The following is a 17,274-nucleotide window of genomic DNA, read 5'->3' on the forward strand; positions in this document are numbered from 1 at the left end:
CTTAATTATTATTACGTATAACTAACGTAGATGTAATTATATATGACTGATATAGAATTTTATATACCCAGGAAAAAATGATCAAACCCGACAAGACATGAACAGGCGTGAATAGGTATGATTAAGTCTGAGCGTATTCAACGCTTCAGGCATGAACAGGCATGAACAGAGATGAACAAGCATGGACAGGTATAATCAGGCCTGAGCGTATTCAACGCTTCAGACATGGACAGACATGAACAGGCATGGGTAGGTATGATCAGGCCTGATCATACATGAACAGGCATGGTCGGTGATCGAAAAAAATAGCCCCGGAAAAATTAGATTCGGGAAAAATAGACCCGGAAAAAATAGACTGATAAAATAGACCCGGCGAATCAACTTATCAGCTGACTACCGATTTCATGAGGAACATACTCGACCTTACAATTTGATGGTATCATGTCTTTCAATGTCTATCAATTTGGAACTCGGTGACAGGACCTTTGACCCGAAGACAAATCACTCGCGACAAAATACCCGCTAGTGCCACTTTTGACATTTTTTTGTGTGTGGATACATTATTTTAATTGCACATACACAAAATTCATAAAAAAGGGCGCTATTTTCTATACTTTTTTCTGTGTGGGTATGTTTTTGTAATTGCACACATACAACATTCGTGAAAAAAGGGCGCTATGTTTCACACACTTTTATGTGCGTGTACACTGATTTAATTGCACACACACAGAATTTGGATCTAATAACAATAATTGTTGTTAGTGTATTTCGGGTCTGTGCCTTCAGCTTAATCTATCGGAGATTATCTACCTTATCTTTCGCGCATATTCCGCTCAAAGTTGCGAATTTTGCCCTTCCAATATAGGCCAGGAGGGGGGAAATCCCCTCTACTTACTTGCAAATTTCCGGGCTGGCTAGCACGTCCCGTCTGGTGACGTGACTTGTCAGTACACTATTGTTTATTGAGTAATGTGTATGAAACCCAAACGTTGCGTAACGTTCGTAAAGTGAAAAGTGTTCAAATAAATAAATAAAATAACAATATCTTACTTTATCGGATAACCAAGGAAGGTAAGGACTTTACTCCTGTTTGTTTTTGATTTTATTTGTTCCAGAGATAGAAAAGCAGCCGTAAAAGGCTTGCGAGACGCAGCCGTGAAAGGCTCACGAGACGCTGCCGCGGACGTCACGGTTGGGGAGACGCAGCCGTGACCAACAGAGCTCTTGCGTATGCGGGTCCGTTAGGGCTAATCGTATAAGCGCAGCGTTTCACGGAGCGGTAGCCGCGAACTCCCATTATACAGCCGCAACGGCTCAGACACAGTGTCCAGCCAAATCAACTGGACTCTTAGATTCTCGTTGAGGATCGAGACTATGCTTGACTCAATGACGGGTATATGAATAAGACTGAGGCAAAATAACTTGCAGACATTTTATCTCAAGCTTTGTTTGGTAATTAGGCATCACCTAATCGGGATTTTGTCTCTCATTTTCCAGATGAACGTGCAGGAGTCAGCGTTCCTGACGATGGAAGAGTTGGTAGAGGAAGCAGCGGAGACAGAAGAGCGTGACAAGATACTCAATGGGCTGAAGATGTCGGCTCAGGAATATCGAGACTACAAGGTGGAAATGTTGGACTGGGCTTTCTGTTGGGCTTTAATTATGAGTCCTCCAGCGGTCACCAACAAGATAAAAGGCTCAGCAAGTCAGGCAGAGATTTTTATTCAGGCTTTGAGACCGATTAAGGACCAGTTTGTGTCTCGTAAGCAAGCAGCAGCTCTGTTGAAACCGGCTGAGGAAAGCTCAGGGTCGGAAACGGATGAGAACGAGAGTCCAGGTGATAAAAGAGGGGCTAAGAGTTTGCCAGGAATCGAGAGACCTCCAAAAAGATCCAAAGTATTGATCCTGGAGGAAAAAATGGAAAACATGTTCCAAGTTATGCTGAATAAAATAGAAAAAAGGAAAGGAAGAGACAGGTCTGGTTGTTCGGAGTCGAAGGACTCTTACGATGATGGCGTAGAGGAGCAGAGCTTCGCAGAGCAGTATAGGCAGGATACCTCGGATTGGGAACCACCGGTTTTGCTACTGAAGCATGAAAATCACGCAGCTTATTCAGAAGCTCTGTCGCTGATACCTGAAGTGAAAGAGAGTGCGCCATTGATACCACCACCAGCGCCAGAGATCAAGATACAGGGTATCGCATGCCAGAAGCTGAGAACACAGTTCTGGAACAGGATTAGGTATAAAGAGGTACAAAAGAAACTTCAAGACTGGTACATAAGTCTTTTGGCAACACGCTGTTGGAACGAGCTGAGGAAATGGCTGGGACAATAGCGCATGGGATGTTGAGACAGAGGCAGAAAATTGCTGAAGAGGTGCAAAAAATTGCACAAAAGTACCCGGCAGCATATGAAGATATTAAAGAAAATTTCCTAGGAGATTCGGCTTTCAAGGAGATCTCCGATGATCTACTCCATTATACTTGTGCTAGATGAGCGGAATTGATTGACATGAGAAGGAAGACTTTTAAGCCAAGGGATCAACACCTGGCGGAGAAAATGGCGGATATCTCACCATCTGAATCACATTTATTCGACGAGGAGGCATTGTCTAAATTTTTCGATCAGCGAGGAGGATTTAACAAGGTCTTCGGTCAAGGTCAGAAAGTTTATGAGGATAGAGAGTATCAAAATCCGAAGCCTAAGTTCAATCGCACTCCAAGCAGTGCAAGTTTCTCTCAAGCTCAAAAATCTAAGGCTCAGACGTCAGCTGGTTCATCGTCCTTCCGTAAACCAGGGACAAAAGATGCCAAAAGAGCGTCCAGAGACCTTAGAAAAGAAGAGTCGAGTAAAAAGGAGCATCGATTTAAAAGATTGTGACTACCAGTTTCAAAGGGGCCAGTTGAAGGAGTCCACCACCCAGTGGCGACAGATGGAAGCTCCGGAGTATATTCTAGACATGCTGAAGGGGTATATAATTCCGTTTAAAAAAAACCGATAACAGTACCATTTTCAGAGGAAAACTTAAAAAGATTTGCGACAAGGGAGTCAGGGAGGATGTCAGTGAAGATAGAAAGTCTTCTCAAGGCAGGGATATTGAAGGAGGTGACTTGAGCAAAAGGTTTTATCTCCAAGATGGTTTTAATACCAAAACCAGACGGGTCGGTACGCTAGGTTTTCAATTTAAAAAGCCTGAACGAGTAGCTCCACCCCGAAAAATTCCGGCTGATAGATCAGGAGCTGAAAGCTCCTCGCTTTCTTCAACGAAACGACGATATGGGGAAGTTGGACATTTCGCAGGCTTATTTTCATGTTCCCGTAACAAATTGTCATCAAAGGTACTTGTGTCTAGTGAACAAAGGACGAGTTTACAACATGACGTGTCTGCCGTTCGGCTTGTCAAGCGCTCCGCTAGCCTTCTCAAGACTCAGCAACTGGCTAGCGAGTCTATTCCGTCAGCTGGGCATAAGAGTATTGGTATACTTGGACGATTCCCTGATAGCTCATCAAAATCCACAGATTCTCCGAGAGCAAATGAGACAGATCAGAAGCACTTTTCAGCAGCTGGGCTTGTTAGTAAACAGCAAAAAGTCGATTGGGAAAAAACATTCTGGAGAGCAGAGTTGAGGAGCAGGGACATATCGGCCCTCTTCGAGTTGAAGAACTTGGAGCACTTCCTAATAGGTATGGTGACCGGGCGGCCACCCCAGAACATGAAAGACCTACGTTTAGAGGTCTGAAAGATACGGGGTGAGCCGATTTAGTTACGGGCCTGAAGAGTTCTGACATTGATCTGGTATCTTCGGCTTGGAGAGGGTCAACATGGAAAGCATACATTGGATTTTTGTTTAATAATAAAGAAATGGCTTATCAGACCATCCTCGCTAAGAAATCGGTCATCAGTTCGTTGGTAAGTACAGGTGGAGTGGATAGGTTGAGTGCGCATCCGCTGGTAAGATTAATGTTAAAAGCTATTGGTATTCGTGAAGCAGCAAAAGCAACTCCAGTCAAGAGCATATGGAGCATACAAATTTGATACGAAAAATGACTTCCTCAGCGGACATCAGTGAAACAGCTGGAATTACAGCTAAGTTACTATGGGCACTTTTGAAGAACATTAAATGCCCTACAAATTGCGATCAAAACCGCGTCGATATCAGAAAACGCAGCTGAGTATTAGAAAGGTAACAAAAAAGTAATTTAATTTACGTGTGTTTTAAATGGGAAATCTTTGAAATCAAATGGAAAGTACTCAGGATTGGAATTAAGAGTTCAAACTTGGCAAGAATTTTTGTTTTAGCATAAAAAACAATATTTTGCTTGATGAGCAACAAAAAAAATACTTTCGCCGAAAACGAAGCACCTTAATATATATATATATATATATTAGGGTGGCTCATTTGAAACGACTATTTTTTTTATCGCTCCATTGACAAAATATTAATCTAGACATAAAAAAAAAATTTCCACCAAATTTGAGCCCTTAATTTTGATTTTAAGTACTCGCTAAATGAATTTGAAATTTTCCCGTTTAATTAACACGTAAATTAAATTTTTTTTTTTTTCAATTATCTATACCTTCGCGGCATTTTATAATATTTAGTCACTATTAGGCGAAAATTACAGAGGAATCTTTTCTCTTTGAAAATGCTTGTAGTTAATTTGTGTTTTGTAACCGGCCTCACCGGTAAAAAATCTTAAAGCCAATTTTTTTTCGAATTTCATAGTTTTTTTTATTTTACTCGCAAACCACTAACTTTACAACAAAATTGTATAGAACTTCTTTTGTAGATAATTTGATGTTCTACAAAAAAAGTTATTTGCGCCAATATCGTTGAACCAGTAGTTCTCGAGATAAATCCAATAATATTTCGCAAAATTTTAAAAATCGCTGTTTTATCTGAGATTTTAGTACTTTACTTATGAAATTATGGCCGAAGAAATAAATAATATGTAATAGTAAATATATCATCAAAAAAATGTCATGTCATATGAAGCTGTCTCCTAACACATAATTCCATCTTTTCTTACCCATACAAAATTTGGAAACCGGCCCTTGGATGGCCCATCGCCGGGCGAAGTATGATAATTAGCGGCCAGTCGTTGACAACTTGTAATGTCCCATGAACAGCTGAATATACGAACGATAACCCTGGTCCATTAATGGCGCTCGACTATCGGTCGATTAATGGCAGCCGGCAATCAGCCAAGTATGCAAATAAATTTTATTAAAAGAATTTTTTGCACGACTCATGATGCAAAGCATCAGCGAGTGTTTTACGATCAAAAAATTTTTTTTGCCTCACTTCGGCAACGATTTGAATTATTATACCGTTGTTGATTCATGGAATTAAGATATGTTGCACACCATTTTGAAGATAATTTAATGGAGATTAATTCCATACTTTTCGAAAATTTATTTAGTTCAATAAAAACCGAAAAAACATCAAAATAGTTTAAAATAATCTCCTGTCCGTCAAGTGTGAATCCCGTATACAAGATAGTTTGGGAAAAAATCCAGTAATTGAATCAAATTTTTTTTTTTTAAATTCTTTGAAAGATTTGTAGATCCCCTATTGAAAATGGCTAGGTAACTGTGTGTCACTTAATTACACTTAATAAAAGAATAAAAAGGTTGTATAACTACACATACAGATATACCTATGTAGATTAACATGGATGGTGATATATGTTTACATTATGCGTACATTTATTCCGCCAGGGGCGCTTGCACATTACCGCCCTAGTACAGCTGTTTTCTTTTATGTTACTGCTATTTGGTAAGCCTCAATTTTTTCAATTCAATTCTTTTTTTTTCATTTGTTTCTATTTACATATTTTTTTTTTGTATATGTATGGAAATTGTGTATATTTTAAGTTTATTCGTGCTCTCCGCCATTTTTTTATTATTATTTTATTATTTCATAATAAATGAGGATTATGAGTCGTGCACATTGGGCTTTTCCAAATTGTTTTTATTATTATCCTCCTAGAGTTCATGATCCTTAACGTTTAAATTATTAAAGTGAGGTAAATAATTTTGACAAATCTCGATGAAAAATTCTGATGAGCTCTGGGCGTGAACTGCCGTCATTTATTGACAACTAACAATTAAAATATTTTTTAAGTTCGTTATTATTTGCAATCAACAACCGCAATTTTAGAACTTTATTCATAAAAATTATTTTAATAAAAAAATAATCCATACATTTTTATAAGAAATGTAATTTTCAATAATGGTAGTAGAGCGAGACAATAATTTTTTAACAATTATGTAATTATAATAAAATAGTACATAATTATTTTTTTTTCCCTAAACAATCGAAAATATTAAATAAAGTACTAAAATCTCAGATAAAACAGCGATTTTTAAAATTTTGCGAAATATTATTGGATTTATCTCGAGAACTACTGGTTCAACGATATTGGCGCAAATAACTTTTTTTGTAGAACATCCAATTATCTACAAAAGAAGTTCTATACAATTTTGTTGTAAAGTTAGTGGTTTGCGAGTAAAATAAAAAAAACTATGAAATTCGAAAAAAAATTGGCTTTAAGATTTTTTACCGGTGAGGCCGGTTACAAAACACAAATTAACTACAAGCATTTTCAAAGAGAAAAGATTCCTCTGTAATTTTCGCCTAATAGTGACTAAATATTATAAAATGCCGCGAAGGTATAGATAATTGAAAAAAAAAAAAATTTAATTTACGTGTTAATTAAACGGGAAAATTTCGAATTCATTTAGCGAGTACTTAAAATTAATATTAAGGGCTCAAATTTGATGGAAAATTTTTTTTTTATGTCTAGAATAATATTTCGTCAATGGAGCGAAAAAAAAAATAGTCGTTTGAAATGAGCCACCCTACTATATATAGACACAGACACTTGGACATCATTCTAAAAATGATCGAAATAACTTCCTAGGACTTCGAAACGTCGATGGCTGATGAAAATTCGATTTTCAAATATCCGGACGGAACTAATAACTTCCCTAATTTTTCGAAAATCGTTGATTTTCAACGCGGTAAGTTAAAATAATTTGAGCTGAGAAAATATATCATACATATAAGGATTTTTTAATTGATATTAAGATCAACTTTTTTTTTCTGTTTAGGCCTCGTTCAAGAGTTCCCTAGCGAATTCGGTTTGACCGAAAAAATATCTAAAACATACCTGGTATTTGAGTAAGATTTCGGTACAACTCTTAAAGTATACTCAGATTATACTTATCTATGATAATAATTTTGGTATGTTTTTGAAAAATTAATACCAAAGTTATACTAAGAAAAAAAATCTGGGCATCGGTTGGCCCTGCGGGCCAGCCCCGTAACTTCCCGCTGTTTTCGAGCTCTAAAATATCGAAAACATTAGTATAAATACATTTTCGAGCTCTTCGAGCTCGAAAATACCTTTATTTCACTTGTTTATGAGCTTTCCAAGCTCCAAAGCTTACGCATTATATTAAAATTAAAAAATTTAGACTCCAAAATAATTAACAAATAAGCGTTTTTTACATATTTATTTATAATTATGTTCAATAATTAGCTCAAAAATAAGCTTACGTGATACGTTGTATCTGTATCGTGTAAGTATTTCGTGATACGAGCAAACATGATTTTTAAGAAGTCACTTCCAATGACTTACATAAACAAGAACTTATTAGTTTTTGATTGAGACGTTCTTGGCGTCAATCGGAAGCTTTTATCGAATTCTGGAGCTGATTAGATTTTGGAATTGATCGATCCGACAGTTTTTAAAATATCTAAAAAAAACGAACAAACAAATTTTTTTTTTTCGCTTTTCTTAAATATCTCAGAGACTATTTGACTGAATGATCTAAAATTTTCTGAAAATCTAAGTTCAGAAGAAATTTTTCGAATGCCACAAATAAATCTATATCGGTTCATTCATTAAAACGATATGAGAGGTTTACATCCGCACACACACGCACCCACACATACATACACCCATACAGACATCGCTCTGAAAATGTCTGAATAGCATCCTCACACCTTCAAACGTCAACATATGATGAAAGCCCGATTTTTGAAAATCGGGGTGAAACCACTAACTTCCCGAATTTTTTGAAAATCGTCGATTTTCTTAGCGGGAAGTTAAAAAATTCTCAGATATCGATATATTCAATGTATTTAAGAATATTAGTCGAATAATTTACTTATGTATTTTTTTGAATAAATATTTAAAAAAAAAAGTGTTAATTGACTGAGGATCCGAACTTCTGACTTATCACTTGAAAGTCTCGTCAAGTTCTCATGATGCTGTTACAGATCTTGATGAAATGAACATTTTTGTTCTTATTTTATTACTGCAATTGACCGTTAATAACCGTGAAGTATCGTAATTTACGGCATTCGGAAGAATTGCCGTAATTTACCGCTAATTACTGTAATTTAGAGTACAATACCGTGAATTACGGCAAATTGCGGCAATTCATCTTAAAATTTACGGCAATACTGCGGTATTTGTACCGCAAATTTGTTGTAATTTACGTATTCAGTAGAATTACCGTAAAATACAGCATTTTGCCGTAAATTACAGTGTTGCGGTAATCTACCGTATATTACGCCAATATACCATAAATTACGGTAAAATTGCGGTAAAATATGGGATTTTCCATAAATACGGTAATTTACCGTAATTCGGATCCACTAGGGTTATTATTGCAATAGAATCAAATAAATAATATATTAATAATAATTGTATGTCTATCAAACATAGACAGATATATTTCCTTTAGAACTGAAATTATTTTTATTTTAGTAAAAAAAAAAAAAAAAAAAAGTAGAATAAGTAAACAAGTAAATCAATAATTAAATTATTATGAAAATAATTTGTGAACTATTTCCTAATAAAATGCTTTCTAATGCTAAATGCTCAATTGAAATGGTATTCTTATAATTTTCTATGTATTCAATAAATTTATTTAATTCAAAAAAATCTTTTTTTCTTTTTCCCAGGTCAAGACTTATATAGAAAAATATTGTCCTCATCCTCTCTGATATCGGTATAATTTGAGTATGAATCGTGCTTAAAATAACTTTTTTTTCAGTATCATTTGAGTATGAAAACTTCATAAATATACCCATAACATGAAACGATTTGAGTATAATCTGGGTATGAATCTGGTATAATTGTTAAAACATACTGAAATATTTATCGATTTCCACACGGAGAGAAAATTATAGTAACAGTTACAATATATTATGGGAATGGTTCCCATACTGCATGGTAACTGGTTTTTTTGAAATGTTGATTATAGGAACGGCACCCATATATATTATAGTAACCATTCCTATAATTATGGATATAATTCCCATACGGTATCGGAATAGTTCCTATGCAATTATGGTAATCGTTACTATGTACGTATGGTAATGGTTACTATAATATTATGGGAATGGTTACCATAATATTATGGGAATGGTTACCATAATATTATGGGAATAGTTACCATAATATTATGGGAATGGTTACCATAATATTATGGGAATAGTTACCATAATATTATGGGAATGGTTACCATAATATTATGGGAATGGTTACCATAATATTATGGGAATAGTTACCATAATATTATGGGAATGGTTACCATAATATTATGGGAATAGTTACCATAATATTATGGGAATGGTTACCATAATATTATGGGAATGGTTACCATAATATTATGGGAATGGTTACCATAATATTATAGGAACAGTTACCATAATATTATGGGAATGCTTACCATAATATTATAGGAACAGTTACCATAATATTATAGGAATGGTTACCATAATATTATGAGTATGGTTACCATAATATTTAGAAATTATAATAATTTTTGTTTGTAATAAGCATTTTTTTTGTATATTTAATCTTTTTGTGAAACTATATTACAATAAAATGGTAACCATTCCCGTAATATTATGGTAATAATTCCCATAATATTATGGTAACCATTCCCATAATATTATGGTAACCATTCCCATAATATTATAGGAACTGTTACAATGTGGTTATAGGATTGGTTCCTATTTGCTTATGGGAACTATTCCTATGAGTATAGTAATCATTACCATGATTCTTTCATATGCGATATGGGAACTGTTACCATAATGATAGGAATTGTTACCATATTTATGGAAACCTTCCCAAAAAGTATGGGTCTATATCCCATAATCCCTAGTAATCATTACCATAACGGTATGGGATGATATTTCATAAACGTACTAGGAACAGTTCCTTTAATTTTTTCTCCGTGTACTATACCAGAAATGAACTTCAATGAAATTCAAATTTTTGGTATTAACAAATTCGCTTGGATTATTACGTTTCTTCAAGTAAAAAATTAATAATGTCGAAAATTATAATTTTGATGGCCTTAATTTTAAGAATTTAATAGATTATTTATTTCTATCACATGAGCGATTGAGGTGTCCACTACAGATCTTCCAACTCCTTTATTTTAATTACTAAAAATGTATATACTGTAGTTCATCTTACAAAACTTTCTTTAAACAGTGAAAATGTAATTTCTGGAATCTGATACTACATCTCAAGAATTTATCATGCCTTAATCGAAGTTTAGAGTTTTCCGACAATTCTCTCTCAAATTAGATATTATTGAGCGACTTGAATATACATATAAATTAATAAATCCTCAAAAACATAAATTACCTTCATAAAGCCAATCTGGAAATCCATTAGATAAAATACCAGGTACAGCTGTATTAGTTACACGATATTCAATATTAGATGTTGGACTTGTTTTATAATAAATATCATAATTTTGAACCATTATAACACCGTGACCTCGAGGAGTCCATTGAGCGTATAACAAGTAAGGATGAACGTATTTTTCTGGATTAGTAGTTAGAGGAATTACGTCACTATGGGTTAAAACATAATGATTAAAATGACTTAATAAAAATATTTCAAAAGAAATAAGAAAATTAATAAACTTTTGCTAACCGTGCATTAATATCATAAATAATGTATTGGGCAAGGTATGAAAATCTAAATAGTTTCTCAACATTTTGAGATAAAAGAAGATATCGATGATCTGACGAAAGAGAAAATGTTGTTGGATTAAGACGTCGCTGTAAAATTTCACAAATTAATTCAATTATGACAAACGGAATTTTTCCTAATTAAGTTGAATGAGAAAAACTTACGAAAGTTTCATTCGACATAAGGCTGCGAGCCGTCGCATTTGGATCAGATGCATCTAATAATGAAATACCACCCCAAGGATCACGATAGCATATATGACGATTACTTACCCAAGTACCATTAAATGGAAGTGGAGATAACTCTCCAGATAATATCTGAAATCGATTTAATCGATAACATTATACATTATTTTTTAATTAAAAAAAATTTTTTTTTTTTTACTATTGTCTTAATAACAAGTATAATTTACATCAGATAAACGTAATCGCGTTCCACGAACACGAGGACCTTCGTCAGGAGGTGTTAAGACAACCACGGATGTAACAATCAAAGCTAGAACAGCAATAATCACGAGTAAAGCTATCAAAATTCCTCGCCAATTTCTTTGATTGGGATTTGTTGACACCAACTCCTGGAAATCATTCAATATTTTTTTTTATATATGATAGTCTTTGAAAAATTAAATAATGTATTAGTTGTGAAGTTATTTATAATGGTCAAACGTAAAAAATAAATAATGCACAGTGAGATGATATATTAATAAACGATCTTTAAATAGAATAATGTGACCTTTCTTACACTTTATTTGATATTTTGATCCATTGGTATAAAATAAGCGCTTGTTTTTACCATAAATAATAATACGATTTTTTTTTTTACAATAATTACAGGAAAAGTGATATATTATTATAATTTTTGCAAAAAGCCTTTTATTTCACATTAATCTTTTATTACATTTTTGGGAGCTTTTAACCAAAGTCGAATGAAAATTAGACTAGATTGAAAAAAAGGTCGATAATTTTCCACATTTTATTCAAGTCTCGAGCAGCTAATGGCATTTTTCTAACAGTTATTGCTTTAGTAGCTACACTCTCACGAAATCGATACAGCAAAAATTAGTGGGGTGCTCAATTCAACTGTGGAACCTTGTTGCTCTAATAATTACCGCGTTTAAACACGCGCTTTTTTTTTGTATTTTTCCTATTCAAAAATTTGATCGTGTAGTAAAGTCTACAATTATGTTGAATATAATACTCTATGAATTGAATTTTAATTGAGTTTAATAAGCCATTTTCAAATTTGTATATTATTCATGTAAAATTGAAAATTAAAATGGCTGCTCATTGATTTTAATTAGCTTTACATAAATTCACATGTTTACAATATAATAAGATAAAATTAAAATAAATACCTCATCATCATACATGTTGTCGTGATCAGCCATTTTAAATAACTTTTTCAATTATATATTATCTTTAAATATTAATAATGCTTCCTGTTACCGCATTCGTAAATAAAAAAATTTTTACTAACAAATATAAGAAATTGTAATTATGAGACTGAAGCGAACTCCGCTTTCACTAAAAAAAGTTTTGGTACTGTGACTAGAAGGATCCGTAGTGATGCTGTAGAGTCTGCGCGAACAGCTATCTGCGCAGAATTATATAGTTTCAATGAACATCAGGGGTGAATAATGAATGTTGGTATAATATAAATAATTATGTATTTTACTGAATTTATGATCGAACTAATTATAATCCTTTTTTTTTTTACTTTTTTCAAAAAAAAAAAAAAAAAAAAAAAATACCTTTTAACGTAATTAACGTTCCTATTAGCATTATGAACTTCAAGAGCTTTTACAATGTATTTTCGGCATAATTATCTTTTCCCTGAAAAAAGTGAAAATTTAAAATAAAGGGCAATGATTGATTTCAGTCAAGTTTTTTGGATTTTAATTTTCTACAGATGTTAATTTCTTGATGTTTTAAAAATTGTTCTCAACTAGTTTTAGGATAGTAATCGAGTTTGTGTGCATATATGGATCTCACAAATCTTCATTTCTTAGATAAAATAAACAATTCCAACGTTTCTTACAGATAAAAAAGGATTTATCATGACTACGATGACATTAAAGTCTAAGACTGATAGGTAATGTACCTTCTTAGTGAGAAAAATCACCTTTTTATGAATAGTATATTACGCCTTTGGCTTGAGAGACAATATTACGCGGGTTAGAGTGTCCTTTCCTCTCGTGCGTATACGATTTTTAGTCATACGAGACCTGAAAGTTCATGCTTTTAAGAAAATAACGAAGTATATATATTAGGGTGCTTCATTTGAAACGAAAAAATTTTTTTTTGTAGCGCACACAAGAAAATTTTGTTATTTATATTGGGAAAAAAATTCCCTAGAAGTTTCAGCTCTTAATTTTAATTTTAAGCACTTCCTCTCGAGCATCAAAGTTTTCCCATTAGGAAAGCATGTAAATCGAATAACTTTTTTTTTAAATTACTATAACTTAGCCCGATTTTGAGCTATCGTTTTGAAACCAGTTATTATTTGTAGAATAATTGTTGCTTTTTCAATGTGCAATTTTCAATTCGGTCTCACCCCATTCATATCGATTTTTCATTTATTTGTGTTAATTGTAAAGAAACAGCTCATCTTACCAAAAATATACATAGGACCATTCTTTTAGAAAATTTTGCTCTCTACAAAAATGCTGATGATGCTTATATTTCTAAAGTGCACTGTTTATAAGATACATGCATTTCAACATATTACAGTAAAAAAGATTAATACTGTAGTAAGCTCACAATTTTTTTTACTGTAAAATGTTAAAATGCATGTATCTCATGAACAGTACACTTTAGCGATATAAGTGTTTTAAACAATTTTGTAGAAGATAAAATTTCCTAAAAGATTGGTCGTTTGCATATTGTTGGTAAGATGAACCGTTTCTTCACTATTAACAAAAATAAATGAAAAAACTGAAAAATTGACTTGCGGAGCAGATACAATCGATATAGATGGAGTGAGACCAAAACCGTTTTATCCACATTTAAAAAGCAACAATTACTCTACAAATAAAAACTGGTTTTAAAACGATAGCTCAAACCCGGGCTACGTTATAGTAATTTAAAAGAAAAGTTATTCGATTTACATGTTTTCTAAATGGGAAAACTTGGATACTCGAGAGAAATTACTTAAAATTAAAATTAAGAGCTGAAATTTTTAGGGAATTTTTTTCTCAATATAAATAATAAAATTTTTTTGTTCCCGCTAAAAGAAAAAAAAAGTTCGTTTCAAATAAAGCACTCTAATATATATATTTACATGTTTTTTAGACGTGATATCATTGTTATGTTGGTGTGTTCACTGGAATATATAAATGTATATTCCAGTGAACACACACCATCATAACAATAATATCACGTCTGAAGAACGTGTAACGTAACAAATTCAACATAAATTTTACATTCTATTGACAAATTGGAATGTAAATAGAACGTAAAATTTGTGACATAAATATGACCTTATATTTACATCACACAGTTACGTTAGCTTTACATTCTAGATATTATGTCGAAATTAGATAACAAAATTAACTTGTGAGTGACATAATCTTGGGGACTCTATTTTATCGTCACATTTACATCATAATGTAACATTACAATATTTCGGCTATATTCATGCTGTTACAGCACTCGTACATAAAAAATAGTAATATTTATTTAGCATCGAAACTTTGTATCACATTTATGGAAGAAATGTTACTTTTAAAAAATGTGCATATTTCGACAGCATTGCGATAGAAAGGTTTAAGTATAAAAGTTATGTATTTGTTATAGTTAATATTTTGACATTTAATTTATCTAAAAAATATAATACTTGATATTGAAACGCCATGAGGTTTCTATTGCATTGGTGAGATAAATTATTTTTTAACTTTCCGCAAAGAAAATCGATGATTTTCAAAAAGTTCGGGAAGTTATGGTTTTCACCCGGATTTCCGAAAATCGAGTTTTCATGAAATGTCGACATTTTTAAGGTCTTAGGAAGCTATTCTGACTATTTTCAGAATGATGTTCGTGCGCGCGCGAGCGTGTGTGTGTGTGTGTGTGTATAAACTCTTTGTCTTTTTAACTAATGAACCGATTTGGATGGTTAAGGCAACAATCGAAAGAGCTCATTAGCCATCAAGTTTGATAAAAATTTCAGATCATTTGATCAACTAAACTCCAAAATACTGGCGAATTACGAAAAAATTTTTTATTTTAGTTTATTTTTTTTATTTCTCAGAAACGAGTTGAACAATCAACTTCAAAATCTGATCAGCTCTAGAACTTAATAAAATGAGTCGATCGCCGCCTTAACCGTTTCAATCGGTTAATTTCTTCGAGAGATATCGTTGAAGAAATGAATGGTAAAAAACGTTTTTTGCGGAAAACAATGGAACCCAAAAGTATTTCCTAGCTCGAAGAGCTCAAAAATGTATTCACAACAATGTTTTCGAGCTCAAGGAGCGCAATAATCATTATTTTATGTGCTAAATTGATGACTATTAAGGAATTCCTTACCAGGTTCAATGCAATTTTGACAATATTAAACAATTTATATTTCAGGTATAAGCTCGATTCCCTAGTTTAAATTTTCAGGGCTTCCTGGGGACAGAATAAAGCAGCTTTCCTAAAAGTTTAAAACAAATCGACATTTGCAGAAAAAAGTCCTAGCTATTAAAAACAGCGATTTTTTAAAGTTTGATTAGTTTTAAATAGCTATAACTTTACAGAATCGGAGCAATTAAGCAAAAACTGGGTAGATTTCATTAAAATATATCTCGACAAAAGATATTTACTGCTCGTCGACTCTCTACTTCAAATACGTTACATATAATAGTGTTTTATAAATAGGCAAAATTTAATCAAAACAGTTGTTTAGTTGGAAGCTATTAGATATGCCCGATATAAGTTCAGACCTAACATCTATTTTTTTCATGAAAGTATAACTCTTACTGAGAAGAATGCCGCTGGGCAGGAATCTTAAAGTTATATACAAGCTGAGATACAAATATTTGAAAATTAGTGAAAAATCGACTTTTTTTAAAATTCAAAAAATTCTCCAGCGGCCGGATTCGCACATATCTGGCTCAAATTTTCAGGGTCGTCTCTTTTTTTAGGTGTACTTTCGAGGAAAAAATCAGCATAAAAATCGCCGACTCCAGTGCGCACACTTTCACTGAGAATTAATGGATCTGCCGATGTATATATAAATATATATATAAACTTTTGAACCAGATGTATTTCCTGACTTAGCTTGTCAAGCTGAGTTTAGAGGTAGCAAAATTTTTCGAAAATTCCATCATGGAGACAAATACAATAGTTAAATTTTGATGAAATCTACTAAAAAATTCCGCCGACGCATGGGCTCGATCCCAGGATTTTTGGATTCAGAGTCCAATCTGTTAACCACTGTGTTGAATCACACACTTGAACAGTGAAGTTAATTGTAATCATTTGGATAAAAATGATAGAAAAAAAAAAAAAATTATATTATTATTATTTGAAATTTTTTATAATGTGAAATTTGTGTTTTTGACAAGTTTTTGACAGGTATCTGTTCGAATGTGCTCGAAAGTGTTCCGAAAGTATCCGAAAGCATCCGAAAGTACATCGAAAAGTGTTCTGAAAGACACTTCCCAGACACTTATAGGCGAGATGGCAGAAAACTGACAAATAACCAATTTCAAGTAGCAAAGTTTACAAGCACGAATATCACTGGACTTATAAACTTTAGGTGAACCTTTAGACGCCACCGTCCATCTTACGGCTTTAAATAAATTATATTATTCATTTTCGTTGAAAATCAACGACATCAAAAAATGATTGTTTATGTTATTTGTATTGTATTCAATTATATTATATTAATGTTTATAGGGTAAAAAGCAATAGCGGTATACCTACTAATAGGGGGGGAGGGGTATAACCACTTCTTTTGGTATATTACAAAACATGAGAAGTTAAAATTTTTTAAACTTAACTAAAATTTTTTTTAATTTTATATCTCAGCTGTTTATAACGATTTATTGTTAAAACTTCAAAATTTTTTAGCTGGCATGATGCTTTTGGCGTTGTTAGTCTATTTTCAGGAATTTGAAAAAAGTTTGTATGCTTTCTAACATTTATGAATACGGTTAATTAAAAAATTTTAGAGGCTTTATAAAATTTTATAAACCATTATGAATTCAGTTTTTCGGGCTCACATCACATTATTTGGTAGAATATAAATTATTTAACAAAATATTATGATTCACGGC

At 32.8% G+C, this 17,274-nt stretch overlaps 1 protein-coding gene across 1 annotated transcript in view; it reads right to left on the minus strand.

The window, feature by feature from the left end:
* Nucleotides 1-12,471, minus strand: part of LOC103569051 (inactive dipeptidyl peptidase 10) — a 53,340-nt gene extending 40,869 nt beyond the window's left edge. Inside the window, exons 1-5 of the mRNA XM_053740227.1 lie at nucleotides 12,370-12,471; nucleotides 11,428-11,589; nucleotides 11,180-11,332; nucleotides 10,977-11,104; nucleotides 10,683-10,894 (exon numbers count right to left, since the gene is read on the minus strand). Coding sequence (XP_053596202.1) covers nucleotides 10,683-10,894; nucleotides 10,977-11,104; nucleotides 11,180-11,332; nucleotides 11,428-11,589; nucleotides 12,370-12,402 — 688 coding nt within the window. The 5' untranslated portion in view covers nucleotides 12,403-12,471. The remainder of the gene's footprint in view (nucleotides 1-10,682; nucleotides 10,895-10,976; nucleotides 11,105-11,179; nucleotides 11,333-11,427; nucleotides 11,590-12,369) is intronic.
* Between the last annotated feature and the right edge of the window lie 4,803 nt (nucleotides 12,472-17,274).

This window comes from Microplitis demolitor, chromosome 6, assembly GCF_026212275.2.
Source record: "Microplitis demolitor isolate Queensland-Clemson2020A chromosome 6, iyMicDemo2.1a, whole genome shotgun sequence".
Taxonomy (NCBI): Eukaryota; Metazoa; Arthropoda; class Insecta; order Hymenoptera; family Braconidae; genus Microplitis; species Microplitis demolitor.